The sequence below is a fragment of the Mustela putorius genome, unplaced genomic scaffold, assembly GCF_011764305.1.
Source record: "Mustela putorius furo isolate JIRA1106 unplaced genomic scaffold, ASM1176430v1.1 tig00004007_pilon_pilon_pilon, whole genome shotgun sequence".
Classification (NCBI taxonomy): domain Eukaryota; kingdom Metazoa; phylum Chordata; class Mammalia; order Carnivora; family Mustelidae; genus Mustela; species Mustela putorius.
Window position 1 is genome coordinate 5973029 of NW_025422145.1, and position 15212 is coordinate 5988240.

Sequence of the window (15212 nt, forward strand, 5' to 3'; positions counted from 1 at the left end):
CATTCCGTGGCTACATTGAGAGCCTCACTGGTCTCAGCCTGGTCCCCGCCCCGGACCACAGGGTTCTTCCCGCAACTTCTACCTGAACCACTAAAGGGGAGACCTGGGCTCCCTTGAAAACTGAAGTCAGCAAACAACAGTCTAATGGCCAAACCTGGCCCACAACTTGTCTTTGTAAATGAAGTTTTATCAGAAGACTCACGGCCATTTGCAGACACACTGCCTGCGGCTGCTTTCCCACTACAGAGTCATCGCTGGGAAGCTGCTACAGACACCCATGGCCCACAGAGTCCAAATACTTCCTATCTGATCCCTTAAAAAGGCAGCTTGCCATCCACTGTTCTAGAAGCAGGAGCTCAGATAAACATGTAAGCCTGGAGCCACCGGGCCCTTTTCCTGCCTTTCCTGTACAGCACACCCACATGGATAGGACACCCACCAGGTCAAAGGCAGGGCAGAGACACAGAGACAGATGCGGGGGATGCTGAGCCCCTGAATCCTGTTCACCCTCCAGTTTTCTTAGTTACTTGAGTTAGGAAATGCCCTTTGTTTTCGAAGTGACTTGCTGTCACCTGCGACCAGAAGCCTGATGCAGTGAGATAGGGTGCATTCTTCTGTCACCTGACAATCATTTCAGAGGAGGGGCAATGCTCCTGGCACTGGGCAGTGCCTACAGGCGTACAAGTGGCAAATACATCCTCAGGAAGAAATAAAAACAAAACAGCATTGCTCAATGAGAAAACAGAAAACCCAACTACAAGGAACTAGGCTCCTTCCTTGTAAACAAAGAAAGGCTTCTTTTTCTCGTGGACTTTGTCTGGAGGTAGATAGCTGGCTCAAAGGCACTGTCACTAGCAGAATCTCCAACCTCTTGTCCTTCACCCCCTGTCCCAGACGACTGCCACCACCCTGGGTATCAGAGCCACAATCGGAGAAGAAACAGGACAAGATAAAACCAGCTCTGTTACCCCTTCTGTCAGGCAAGGGTAAGTAATCCCAGAAAACCAAGAGGAATAGAGATAGAGAATGTCAAGACTGGCTTCATCACCCACGATCCATTACCTAGAGGACATGCACGGCCCAGAGCAAAATCAAGGTTCTGTTAAGCCAAAGAAGAAATGGGGAAGGGATTTTAAGTAAAAAACTAACAGAATCACCCATACAGGCTATCAGCAATTCCAGGAACAAAAGGCCACCAAGTGGTCCTCTATTCCAGCCTCAGACACAGGGGAGCACAAGTACCCCCAAGTCCCAATCACTTCCAAATCTGGATGAGCCTGACTACAAGGCACAAACGGATCAGCAAAGCAGAGTTCCCGAGAAGGGGCTGTAACCTCGTCCCCTGGCCATCTCCCAATCAGCCACAGGACTGCCTCCCGAAACCAGAAGACAGGAAGTGTGGATTAAATACCACATAATAAAGACTTGTAAAAAGTCTGTAATCTGGACTTTTTTTTTTCTTTCTAAAACTTGTGGTAAAATAGACATAATAAAATATACCTCTCTAACCATTTTTCAGTGCATAATTCAGTAGCAGTAAGTACATTCACGAGGTTGTGTGACCATCACCACCACCTATGTCCAGAACTTTTCCATCATCCCAACAGAAACTCCATACCCAGGAAATGGTAACTCCCCCATTCCACTTTTCAGGGGTACTTGATGTAAGTCGAATTGTACAAGATAGGACCTTTTGTGTCTCGCTATTCCCACTTAGCCGAAACGTTTTCAAGGGTCACCCTTGGCTTAGTATTTATCAGTATTTCATTGTTTCTGTGTCTCAATACTGTCCTACTATGTGTATATAGAACACTTTGTTCATCCACTCATCTGTCAACAGACATTTGGGTTTTTCTATCTTTTAGCTCTTATGAATAATGCTTCTAGAACATTCATATCCAAGTATGTTTGACTCCCTGATTTCAGTTCTTTTAGGTCAGTATTTAGGAGCGGAATTGCTGGATCATACAGGAATTATAGGTTTACCTTTTTGAGGAACCACCAAACTCTTGTCAATGGTGGTTACACCATTTCACATCAATACTTTTTTTTTTTTGCCTTTATTTCTCTGCAATTAAAATTAACTCTGCTATTAAATTCCCTTTCAGTTAGGGAGAAAAAAAAAAAAAAGAACCTTATGCTTGCCAATGAGGCACTTCCAGGTTCATTTTTTAATTGTGGTAAACTTGGCCTATCATAAAATCCACCATTTTAAAGTTTATGATTCAGAACTTGGTACATTTTTAAAGAATGAATAAATGCACAATAATCTGAGATACTGGGTGACCTCTGAAGAGTCCAGTCTGCTTAAATCTAAAAACGAAATGTTCCTGCTGACTCCACAGAACAGTGCCAATTATCTCGGTGGAGGTGGGTGGAGAGCAGGAAAACAAACGCAGCCGAGGAAGATACACCGCCGCTCACTGCCCTTCGGTGGCCTTCTAACCCCGGCCAGCGCTCCACCTCACTCCCCCTGCTCCAGCCTCGCTGATCTCCCTGATGCTGCTCCAACATGCCAAGCACACTCCGCCGGCCCAGCCCTGAACAGAAACCACACCAGGCAGTGCACTGAAGGAACTGAACATGGGGCGTCTGTTACAAAGACTTAGGAAGAGCTACAAAGCCAAACAGGAGACAATGAGACCACCCGGAGAGTACCAGTGTCAGAAAGCCACCCTTCCCTGAAGCCAGAGGAACAGAAGGAAAAGGTGCTGCTCAAGCGTGTGAGAGCTCGCCGAAAGGGGATTTAATAGCAGAGTTCATTTCAGTTGCAGAGAAATAAAGGCAATTCCATCCCTATTTAAGAAAAAAAAGTATCAATGTGAAATGGTACGGTCACTGTTGACAACAGTTCAGTGGTTCCTCAAAAAGGTAAACAGAGAATTAGCATAGGATCGAGCAATTCCACTCCTAAACGCAGACCTGACAGGCAACAGCCAGACTGTGGCAGACGCACCGAGGAGGAGAGTAAAACAAGAAGACCGAGGCGTGACCTGCGGGCCACACAGGACGTCCGCGGACCACAGAGGGAGCACGGCACTGCCAGACATGCCACTGGAGGTGGAGGAAAGGCTCCAGCCTCCCTCCGCCTCCTGCCTTCAAAACTCATCACCACCTCCCTCTGGCCAAGCAGGAAGACAGTGGGCAAGGGAGCCTGGGAAACAGTCTGCAGGGAGGGACAGAGAATATATCTGAGAAAAGAGGCAAGTGACTCTAAGCTTTTCCACCCACTGAACAGAACAGGATTCCTTCCCCAGGCTACTTCCCTCCTTCCCTGAGGTCTCTATTCAAAAGTCCCACAGAGACAATCTCTCACCGTTCTGCGCAAAAGAGTGAGCCCCCACCTCACTGCTCATCAAAATCTCTCTTCTTCCTGAACCACCGGATGCTTCCCAGGCTTCCCGTGAGACAGGTGACTCACGGTCTCCACCAACCCAGGGGCCTTCCGCAGGCCTGCCTCGCTCATCTCTGCCGTCTGCCTGGCCCCAGTGAGCACCTGAGTTCTAACAACTCAGCATAGTACACCTAGCATTCACCCCTGGTCTAAAAGAGTCCACAGCCCGCCTTCATTACAAAGCAGGAACCTTCTCTAGTGCCAAACGAAGGACTTCAGAAGCTTGTGTCTGGCTTCCTTTTAGGGATGTACCCCATCCTCTGCTGACGAGTCATTTTCAGGCTGATGGGAACAAAGCAAAAGACCCGTGAATCCAAAAAGCCAGACAATTATGAAAAAAAAACTGACAACTTTGAGGCCAAATTTACTAGTTTTAATTTACTAGACCTTAGGATCAAACACCTTTAAAACAGCCAGAGGTCACCCTTGGCCAAGAGGCAACAGGTTGGCTCTATGAGATCCTAAAACGCTAGGACAGTTTCCTGTGCCTTCGTAAGTAGCCACTGGCCCAAGCCCTCAGCCACCCCAGCAGTCGAGGACCCTCCCCAGGGCCCTGCAGACATCCCCATAATCTAGGAACTCACAGGTTCACACCTAGCCCGAGGGGGATAGCGCTGTGGTTCTGGCTCTCTCCCTAAAGCCAGCAGTCCCCAACCAGCTGTTCAACATTCTGATCACCACCGCGGGGCTCAGTCTTTTCTTTGGATCTTACACCGACATCCTTCCAAGGTCTCTTGTACTAGGACTAGCTGATTTGCAAGTTCATGAATACAACAGAAAAACACAAAGAGGGAACTGAAAGCCGTACAGGGATGGCAGGGTGGGGGAGCGGACTTCCCCTCACAAGCAAAAGGATGGGCCCGGTCTTCTCCTGGCACATGAAGCTTCCTCCAAAAATACTTTTCTACAGAAATTAAATTGTTACCCAAAGTGACCCAAGGAAGCAAAATATAAATTCTGGTTTGAGTTAAATGCAATCAACTGTTTTCAAAAATCCCCAATGAGAACCAAGGAAGTCAGTTTCTCTAATTTTATAGTTGGGTGTATATTAATACCACCTGCTCTCAGCTGACTATAAGAAGACAGACAGACAGCAGAGGGTGGATTCTGGCTTCCCAGGACCAGGAGCAGCATGTCCTCAAGTCTGGGTCCTGGAGTCATTATTCTGAATGTCCTGTTTGGTGGCCAGGCACCTTGCAATGCACCGGAGCTACAGAGAAGACCAAGAATGGACGCAGGCCTTGACCATCGAGAGAGACAGTCGAGAAAGCAGGAGTGCCATAAATCAGTTCGATGAGAGAAGGACTCAGGACTACTGAGGGGTGGGGGAGGGTGGGCAGAAAGGAGACACCTAAAAGAGGAGCACAGGACAGCCAAACCAGGTGAGGAGCTTATGAACGACTTTAGGAGGGGGAAATCTGAAATTTCAAGAGACAAGAGATCAAAACCACAACGAGCTACCACTTCACACCCATTTGAATGGCTAGTCTCAAAAAAGAAATAACATGAAAACAACAAGTATTGGCAAGGATGTGGAAAACTGGAGACCATGTGCACTGCTGGTGGGGACAGACAATGGCACAGCCGCCACAGAAAACTGTCTGGCGGGTCTTCAGAAAGTGAAACGTACCACTGCCACCTGATCCAGCAATGCCGCTTCTGGGCACTACCCAGAAGAACTGAAAGCAGGGTTTCGAATAGTTATGTGTACACCCGTGTCCATGGCAGCATGGCCATGTTCATGGCCAACTAATAAACGGAGGCATGCCAGGTGTTCATCCACAGATGAGGAAATCAACAAAGTGGTGTGTGTACACACGATGGACTACTATTCGGCCTTAAAAAAGAAGGAAACTCTGACACACTACAAATGCTTGAACCCTGAAGACATTAGAGTAAAGGAACTAAGCCTTAGGTATGTGGCATATAAGAAGGCTGACATGTACGACGTAACCAACAAGACAAACCATGGAGATCGAAAGTAGAACGGCAGGTGCCTGGGGCTGGGGGAGGGAGAACGGGGAGTCCGTGTTTAATGCGGATGGACTTTCAACATGGGGGAATGAAAATGTTCTAGAGACGCATGGTGGGGATAGGCGCCTGATGTGTACACTTAAAATGGTTCAAATGGTCGTTTTGTGTTATGTGTACTTTGCCACAATTTTCAAGAGCGAGAACAGACATTTGAGTGGTTAGTGTATGAGCAGGGGCTGAGGAGGAAGGAGGGCACAGAAGGGTAAGAACAGAGAGCACTTCCAGACCGGATAGCTTCAGGATTCTACAAGCCAGGCACGCTGTTCCACACTGAGGGCTTAGCCACCTAACTGGGTCCCTGAGCAATGACAAAATAGAGGTACTGAAGACCTTCTCCCCAAGAGCATCTAGCATTAACGCTTCAGTTGCTGACTTATGAAGAGGTCCCAGGAGTTCCCCAGGCAGGGGCTGCGGCCGGAGGGGAACTCAGAGGACTCAGGTCATGATTTATTTATCAACTGGACAGAAGGGTTGCAATGTCTTGCCGGCCAACTGCCTGTTAGCCCTCAGTGTGCAGTAGGGTTTAGAGGAAGAGCAGAGACAGACAAAGTTGGTAGGGCAGACCATGAAAGCCATGTCAAGGAGTGTGTCCCCTGTCCCAACTCTAGAGAGAACCACGACAGAGCTTTAAGTAGGGGGCAGGGAGCAGGCTGGTCATTGAAGAACCCCCCCGCAGGCATAATATGCAGAGTGGGTTGGGGAGGAGGGAGATAGACAGCAGAAGGACAAAACGGGGTAGAGGGGAAGGACAAGGAGGCTCCAAGGGCTGTCCAGGAAAACTGGGGGAAAGACAGAGCCATTCACAAAGCAAGGAACACAGGAGCAAAACCGGGGTGGAGAGGAGGATTCAGTCTTTGTGAGGAGCTTGCGGTGCATCTGGATAGAGACATGTTCAGAGAAAGGGCCCCAGGGAGTGATGTGGGCTGCAGGCAGAACTTTGAATAATCAACACAGGGAGAGCAATTTTTACCGAAGAACTCCGACAGCAGGTGTGTGTATAGAAGCGAGAGGCAACAAAAGAATCTGAAGATGAATGATAGTTCCATTTGGGGGCGTAGAAATGATACATAAGACGGATCGACAAAGTACCAGCAAGTATGTCAGGAGGCTGTGGCCCCCCAGGAGAGGGGGAAACAGTGTTTCAACGTCAGAGGGTCCTTGATGCCAAGGGCTGCTGAACAGACTTAAATTTTGTAGGACAGAGAGCTGGGTAATAGCAGGTGTGTCTCTGGTCCATTCTGAACCAGCCTATGACCTTGTAATGGACTGCCCACACATCACCGCATGGCGGTCCATTAGTTATTAACAAGAGCATCCAATTACGAGGTTTTCTCATGAAATGGCACTGCTACGGTCTGAACGTGTCCCTCCAAAATTCCTATGTTAAAATCCTAACCCCTAAAGATGATGGTATGAGGAGGTGGGGACTTCCGGAGGACGCTTAGTCATGAAGGTGGGGTCTTTGTGGAATTGGATCAGTGTCCTTCAGAAAGCGGCTGCAGCAGGATCCCTTGTCCCCTTCCACCATGTGAGGAACAGCGAGAAGGCACTGGTTATGGACCAGGAAAGGGGTCCTCACTCAACCACACTGGCATCTTGACCTTGGACTTCCCAGCCTCCCGAAACCTGATAAATGGCTGCTGTTTATAAGCTCCTAAGGCTTGGCATCATGTTACGGTAGTCTCCAACAGACGAGGACAGGCACTGACTGCGGTGGTTCTTTCTCCTTTCTCCAGCAGGAAGAAAAATCATTCATTTTTCCACACAGCATTCTGTACTGACTACTTTGGGCATCCAGCATCTGCAAAACCCTCCAATTCCAAGCCAAGCTTATGTAGCTTTCTGTCACTTTTAATTCATTTTTAGTAAATTTAAAAATCAATCTCCGCTCTTTTCCTCCAAACTTAATCACTTCCTTTGTAGCACTCTGCAGTGACCCTGGTATAATGTACCTCGGGAATCATGAAATACAATACAATACTGTGCCAACTGAAATCATGAAATATCAATGTCCTTCTACTGAAGTACTATGTATTTCCAGATACTATGCTAGCAGCGGGAGGGTCAAGAGGAAGTGAAATTGACATGGTGCCCTGCAGTCCCAAAGCTTATCATCAAGTGAGGTAGGCAGGCAACTGACAAGGGAGCAGGGTGTACGAAGGTAAAGTGGGATTCCCTGTCCTTTGTTCTCCAAGACAGGGAGGAGAAAACTTCTTCTCTGAAGGGCCAAATATTAGATACTTCAGACTTTACGAGAAAAATGGTCTCAGTCACAACTGCCTAAAAGCCGCCACGCACATTCATCTATGTACTGTACATATGTACTGTACAGTACATAGATGAATGTGCGTGGCTGTCTTCCAATAAAACTTTATAAAAATAGGTGGCAGGACATGGTTTGCTGACCTGCTCTAAGTGATCATAACCTAAAATACTTGCTGCGGGGCGCCTGGGTGGCTCAGTCGGTTAAGCGACTGCTTAGGCCATGATCCTAGAATCCCAGGATCGGATGGACTCCCTCCTTGGTGGGGAGTCTGCTTCTCCTTCTGACCCTTCCTCTTCTCATGCTCTCTCTTTCTCTCATTCTTTCTCTCAAATAAATAAATAAAATCTTTAAAAAAAAAAAAATACTTGCTGCTTCATTTACTCATGAATTTAAACTGGCGGGGTTGGGGGGCAGTGGGTCATGGTCTCCCAGAGAGCCCTCTCTCTGGAAACAACATGACCTCATGACTAAAAGAGGAAGAGCTTCTGAGTCACAATCATGGAGACCAAAGTCAAAACCCTGGCTCTGTCACAATTACTAGGTATGGAGCATTAAGAAAAGTATTTCATTTCTTTGAGCCTTATTTTCTTCATCTGTAAAATGGGGACACTGTCATTCCGGACGCATAGTCACTTCAGAAATAAAACGGGACTACGAACAGAGGGTCTAACGAAGAAAGCCCTGGCTCACAGGAGCTGCTCGGTGTGAGTCAACAGCAAACAGGGAAGCCAGGCCTGTGGTCAGCCAAATTATCAAAAAGGAGCAGAAAACATCCAAGATTAACATGCTAGTCATGATTGTCCCCTCATTTCTGGATCACAGGCCTTTGACTTCCATTAAAGTTGTCTTGCTTTTCTCTGTTGTTTAAGTTAGGTTGCTTTAGGAGGATTGTAAACAGAGATCCAACTCAAGATCGCTTCCAACATTAGGAAATTTACTGTCCCCAAACAACATTCAGTCCAGAGGTACGGCAGGTCTAGCCGTCATTAATTCAGAAGCTCAGTGCCGCTATCAAGGTACTTTCTACCTTTCTGAGCTGCTGTCCTTCGTGTACTGGCTTTTGTCCTCAGACCTGTCCTCCTTTACAGTCACAAGATCATTGCCACAGCTCCAAACACCACAGTCACACGCAAACAACCCAGCACCATAAAACAAAAAAGAAGCAGACTTCTCCCTTCCCTTTGGTCAGAAGTTTGTCTCGTGTCTATTCTGAAAGCAACTACTGGCAGGCTGATAATTATTATGGCTGGCCTGATCTGATCTAGACTCACTCCCCCTGGAGCGAGCTTCAAGCCTCAAGCACTTGGCGACCCAACATCTGAACAAAATCAGAATTCCATTAGCAAGAAAGAAGGGACAGAGCTGCTGGGTAAGGAATGACCAATTCCTTCTGTAATTATTCACGCAAAGACGGCAGGACCAGACTCTGGAAACGCAGACTCCCGTCTGACCACCACCAAATCAATCACCTACAGAGATAAATCCAGCCACTCGTCCAACTAAGAGGAAAAAGCACCCCAGGACACAGCAGACTCTCGCTTCTGGCGCTTGGATCCCAAAGGAGACACACTGCATAACCTCATGCCAAGCCTCTCTGGGTCCTGCGTACCCCAGCTGTTGGCACCATCGATTCAACGGGATCTCAACTGGGGAGGGACCCCGCTTCCCAAGCCCACCGACAATGGTGACAAAGCTGAGCTGGTGGCCTGTTTGTAATCACATCCACGCTACCAATGTTCCCTAACTCAGGGATGTCTGAGTTAGGGAAAAAAACTCCCCAAGTCAAAAACACATAAACCAACCAACAAAAAAACATATGAAACCCAAATGCTAAGGTGAAAACAAAGACAAAACAAAACACCAAACTGACAAATAAGCCAGCTTGGGAATGGGGGATGGATGCAGGCACCAGCTAAAAACCTCCCAGAACTGGAGGGACTCTGCCTGTAAGCTCCCTTCCCCAGGCTACAGTTTATCACGGAAGGATAAACTCTGCCACCTGATCTCCAGACAAGCCACAGACATGGTCACACACACAGGCGGCAGTGCAGCAAGAGGAAAAAGCATGCAGAGTTTGGCCTCGAAGGGCCGCGTTCAGCTTTGGAAGATGAATCCAGATCAGACAACCTCTCCCGCAAAAACAAGGGAAAAAGCTGGGCAGTTATTTAAACGGTTATTAAAATAAAGCTGGGGACTTGGGAGCGCTACAAAGGCAAGTAACAAAGAACCCAGATCCCCAAGAGAAGACAAGCCCACAGACAGGAGTCCTACATTCAGAGCCTTACTTGGCCCTCAGGGCTTCTTCCAGCTACAGAGTTTGATGAGAAGTGAAGCAGGGCTTTCAGAATTCCCATGAGGTCTGGAAGGGGAAAAACGTGAGCTCAGAACCAGGAGAGGAGGACGGAAACTGGTTAACAGCTCAGGGATCCAGGGTGTGCTGGATTGAAGCGTCCCCCGAAAATCCATGTCCCTCTGAAACCACAGAGTGTGACTTTATTAGGAAAAAGGCTCTTTGCAGATGTAATTAGTTAAGCTGAGGGACTACTGGAGGAGGGTGGCCGAAATCCAGCAGGGCTGTTGTTCTTCTGAAGAGAGGACATGAAGACAGAAGCCCAGAGGGAAGAGGCCATGGGAAGACCGAGGCCCAGACTGGAGGGAAGCGGCCACAAGCACGGGGTGCCAAGGACGGCTGACAACCACCGGAAGCCGGGAAGGCTTTCTCCCTCAGAGCATCCAGAAGGAATCAGCTCCGCCAACGCCTAGATTTTGGACTCCTGGCCTCCAGAAATGTGAGAGGATCAATTTCTCCCTGCTGTCTTAAGCCACCAAGGGTGTGTAAATTTGTCATGGCAGCTCTAAGAAACGAATACGCTTGGGAAAGCCCAAATGACCACATCCTGGCAATAAGGTGAAAGCAGAAATACGTCAGCTCTCGCAAATGCTGAAGCCCAGGTATGAAAGGCTCCATCCTGGACGGGAGTAAACTGATCTTCCTCTACCCTACCTGCCTGAGTGGCAGGAGTGACCTCCGCCCCCGGAGAAGGATGAATCATCACGAGCTTCACGCAACTCTTCAAGCACCACACTTGGTCTCCACCACCAGGCACAGGCCAAAGACAAGGACGGATTCAAAATCAAGACGAAAGCAAAAAACAAACAAACAAAAACAAGGGACTCCTGGCTATACATCCAAGGAGGAAGTTAACAGATCCTCTCCCCAGAAAGTGACTATAAAACGGGACAAAAATGATAACCATCTCTGCGCTCCAGAAACTGACTTCAAAGGCGAGAGGTGTTTGCACTTGAAAACTGCTAAGTTTCACATGAGAACAATGAGAAGAACAAGAGCAGGACAAAAATGACAACAGCATTCGTCTAAGCTGTCAGGGGCAGGAGGGAGAGGTACGGGGCGTGGGGGACTAGGGCACGGGGCCCCTCTGCACAGGGCGGTGGGTTCCAACCACAGCAAGCAGGAAACGTGGACTCAGAGCCACAGATCCTCAAGGGGAACAAAAGCTAGAAATTCATATTTCAACAGGAAATATCGTAATTTATAAATGTGGACACTGTACAAGGGCACCAGTTTCCGAACTCAGCCATGCAGGCAACCCTCACCCCAGATGACCAACCACAGTCCCGCCCCGGCGGACTCGGTATTATCTACTGCAGCATGATTTCCAACAATCTCGTTTGCTCAGTCATTACTTTGAATTCAGCTCTCCTCTCTTCTAAGGGTAATGCTTCCCATCCGTAAACGGAGCTACTGCAACAGCCCTGTGGATTAATTCACCATCACTTATGGTCTCCTGTCACTTTCAATCCAGCTAATTGAGCGAGAGTGGTCTACAGAGGAACAGCAGTGGGCATCGGGCCACGGCCGGCAGAACGGGGCGCAGAGAAGAGCCAGGAATCTGACATCAGTCTGACCTGGGCCAGAATCCTCAGCTCTGCCATTTACTAGCTCTGGGAACTTGAACAGCTTAGGAACTTATCTGGGCTTCAGTGCAATGGATCCAAGCAACTGGCCAGTTGCTGCCATGTTATCCAGCACCAGCTCCAGGAGCTCTGTATTGAGGCCTGGGCTTTGCAGGTGCTTTCTCAGGAAGCCCCCAGCACAACACTGGGAGCCGGTCCTGTGCGTGGCCTTATTTTATTATGCGTGAGGAACCTGAAGCTCAGAGAGGGGATGTCCCAGAGAGCTCATGTGTGACGAGTCACGGAGAGGGGATTTCAACCCCATCGCCCAACTCTAGGGCCTGGTATTAAGTCCTAAGCTACAGAAAGGGCCCAGGCCAGCAGCCAGCAGGGACAAGGGAAAACAGGCATGCCCATTCCCATCCGCGCCTCCTCATCCGATTTCATTTTCTCCATTTGGCCTGCCACAGCCACTCTGATGGCTTTAAGAGCAACCAAGCAGCCACTCATCTGATCTTTCCCAACCCCTAGCAGTTGAAAACCTACCCATGCCCCTTCCCCATAGGAGGTTTTTAATCAAACATTCCATAGCAGGGGAATTTCATTAGCCAAGGACCGTCCAGCACCAGTGAATGGTTAACTGCACCGCAGGAAAGATCGACAGAAGCCCTCGGCAACCCCCTCAAGAGCAAAGCTAGCCTGACCTTTCCCCTGCTTCCAATTGGCAAGGAAGCCGCCCAGAACCTCTCCGCAGCAGAAAACAAGGAAGAGACTCTGCTTGCTGGTCAGCCTCTCTTCAGGAGGCGGTGCTGAAATCGTGCTGAGACAGGAAAGGGCAAGAATGGGAACGCTGGCAGTGCCTCACAGACATGCGGGTGCTCCTCGGACTACCAGCCCCAAGTAACAGAAAGGGCTTGTTTGGCAGACAATGCCCAACAGACACCTCCACCACACACGGAGAGGGCTGGTCAGCTGGGAACGAGGGGCACTAACAGTGACACAGACGTCACAATAACAAGAGTCAGGAATCTGTCACAGCAGTCCCAAGCAGGGTCTGAAAAAACCTGCTCTTTATAATTTTTTTTTAAGATTTTATTCATTTATTTGACAGAGAGAGATCACAAGTAGGCAGAGAGGCAGGCAGAGAAAGAGGAGGAAGCAGGCTCCTTGCTGAGCAGAGAGCCTGATGTGGGCTCCATCCCAGAATCCTGGGATCATGACCCAAGCCAAAGGCAGAGGCTTAACCCACTGAGCCACCCAGGCGCCCCAAAGCCTGCTCTTTAAAATGCTGGGGAAGAGGGGCACCTGGTGGCTCGGTTAGTTAAGCATCTAACTCTTGGTTTTGGCTCAGGTCATGATCTCAATCATGTGATTGAGCCCCACACTGGGCTGTGTGCTGGGGCTGCCTGCTTAAGATTCTTTCTCTCTGGGATGCCTGGGTGACTCAGTCGGTTAAGCACCTGCCTTCGGCTCAGGTCATGATCCCAGGGTTCTGGGATCAAGTCCCACATCAGGCTCCTCCCTCACTGGGGATCCTGCTTCTCCCTCTCCCCCTGCCCCTGCTCAGGTGCGCACGCTCTCTTGCTCTCTGTCTCTCTCTCTCTCTCTGTGTCAAATAAATAAATCTTTAAAAAAAAAAAAAATTAAGATTCTTTCTCCTTCTCCATCTGCCCTTGCCCCCCTCCCATACACCCGTTCACGCTCCTTCTCAAAAAAAAAAAAAAAAAAATGTTGGGGAAGAAGGACATAGAATGTTTCTTATATGACATGATACACTTTTAGGTCCAGATCCAGAGCACATCCTTTAAAGAGCTTCCTCATTTGTACAGTAGAGAAAATGAAAGCCCTACTGCTCATAAGGCTGTCATGAAAACTGAATGAGTTTATTTATATAAAAGACTAACGAAGTTCCAGTCTTGTGCAAAGCGCTCCTACGTGTTAGCAGAGGTTATCAGCGCTGTCCCTGTCCTCCGGACACAGGAGCACGGCACACTACTAGGGTGACGCTAAAACGGACAGTAGCAAAGCTGTCTGCTCAGACACCTACTGATTCTGCTCTTCCTGCTGCTGGTGTTGAAGGCAGATTTAGTTACGAAATGTCTTGCTATCCCCATGCACAGAATTAAAACACATCATCAATCTCCCAGCAACTGCCACATGGCACTGGTGACATAAGCACCTTGGCTGCAGGACTGTGAGGTCCCAGAGATGAACACGGGGCTCTGAGAATTCTGCAGAGGACAACACGTAAGACATCCTCACACATGGATTTCTGCACCATCAGGCTACCCCATCCCAGTCCCATACAATGCCTGCCTTGCCCGCTCTTAAAAAATAAATAAAAACTTTTAGAAAAGACTACATCCTCCGCCCTGCAGCAGGCCAAGCAGTACCTGTTTCCGTTTTGCTGGCGAAGCCTGCTGCCTGTTTGATCGCGGCTGCCGTTAGCGCCAATCCCCGGCTCCTCTTCAGGCCATGCTGCAGGACGGCCTCAAACTGGGCACACAGACAGGTTACCCTGCGAGAGAACCAGTGATTCATCAGTCCACCTGTGCAGGGAGAGAGACAACCAGGGCAGCCCCGGCACCTCCTGGAAAGGGGTGAGTCACCCACCAGCTCTAAACCTGGGGTAGGTGCACACACACACACCTGGATTTATGGGCTGGTAACTGACATGGAATTGACTTACACCCCTCTCCATGTGTGTTCATTTCACATACCTGCAGGAAGCCCTACACAGCCTAGCTATATTCATCAGACTCTTGAAAGCATAGTAACAACTCACAAGAAAGGAGGAAAAATGGAATTGATGCCCACCAGCAGAGGAGAAAAAACCAAGAGCCAATTTAAAAACAAATCAGTCTGGCGTGGGGAGGGGTGGGCTGCTAATTGTATTCAATTCACAAACCAACTCTAATTCATATTGCATGTAGTTTAAGGAACCAGATTATCTTTCAAGAGATTGAATGCAGCAGCCTGCCAAATTGGAAACATTGTATAATTTCATGCCCTGTTACATACACTAAAAAAAAAAAGTATATGAATTCTGATTCTTGTTCTTTGTTTTGTTGTAAGGGATTATAGTGTGAAGTCAGATCCAGACTTGATGGAATGAACTTTCAATTAAGTTACTACTGTAGATTCAATTAATTGTATTTCTCAATAACCAAAGAAATAAGAGCTTCACAAACATCTTGGCAAAGAGATGGAGTCAGAGCTACTACCTTCTATTCTTTTTTTTTTTTTTTTCTACCTTCTATTCTTTACAATCCTCCCGGGGCTCCTGGGCATCTAGGCCCATTGAGTCTGTAGACTTTAAGGCCCTTCCATTTCATTTGCTCACATAACCTGTGTTAAATCCTTGGGGCGCCTGGGTATCTCAGTCGGTTAGGTGTCCAACTCTTGATTTGGCTCAGGTCATGACCTCAGGGTCATGAGATCAAGCCCCACATCAGGCCCCACACTGAGCGTGGAATCTGCTGAAGATTCTCTTCCCTCTGGCCCTCCCACCCCACTTGTTCTAGTGCTCGCCCATGCCCTCTCCCCTCAAAAAACATTAACAATAAATCCTGAACTCTTCCCATGTACCAGACACTACTGTTC

General features: G+C 48.4%; 1 protein-coding gene across 5 annotated transcripts in view; it reads right to left on the reverse strand.

The window, feature by feature from the left end:
• Positions 1 to 15212, reverse strand: part of SNX29 (sorting nexin 29) — a 476556-nt gene that overhangs the window by 418375 nt on the left and 42969 nt on the right. For 4 of the 5 annotated variants that reach the window (XM_045072007.1, XM_045072010.1, XM_045072009.1 and 1 more), the window contains exon 4: positions 14003 to 14127. In XM_045072007.1, the coding sequence (XP_044927942.1) occupies positions 14003 to 14127 (125 nt within the window). Of the gene's footprint in view, positions 1 to 3978; positions 4176 to 14002; positions 14128 to 15212 lie in introns of those variants that run through there. The other variant, XM_045072011.1, reaches the window with a different exon arrangement.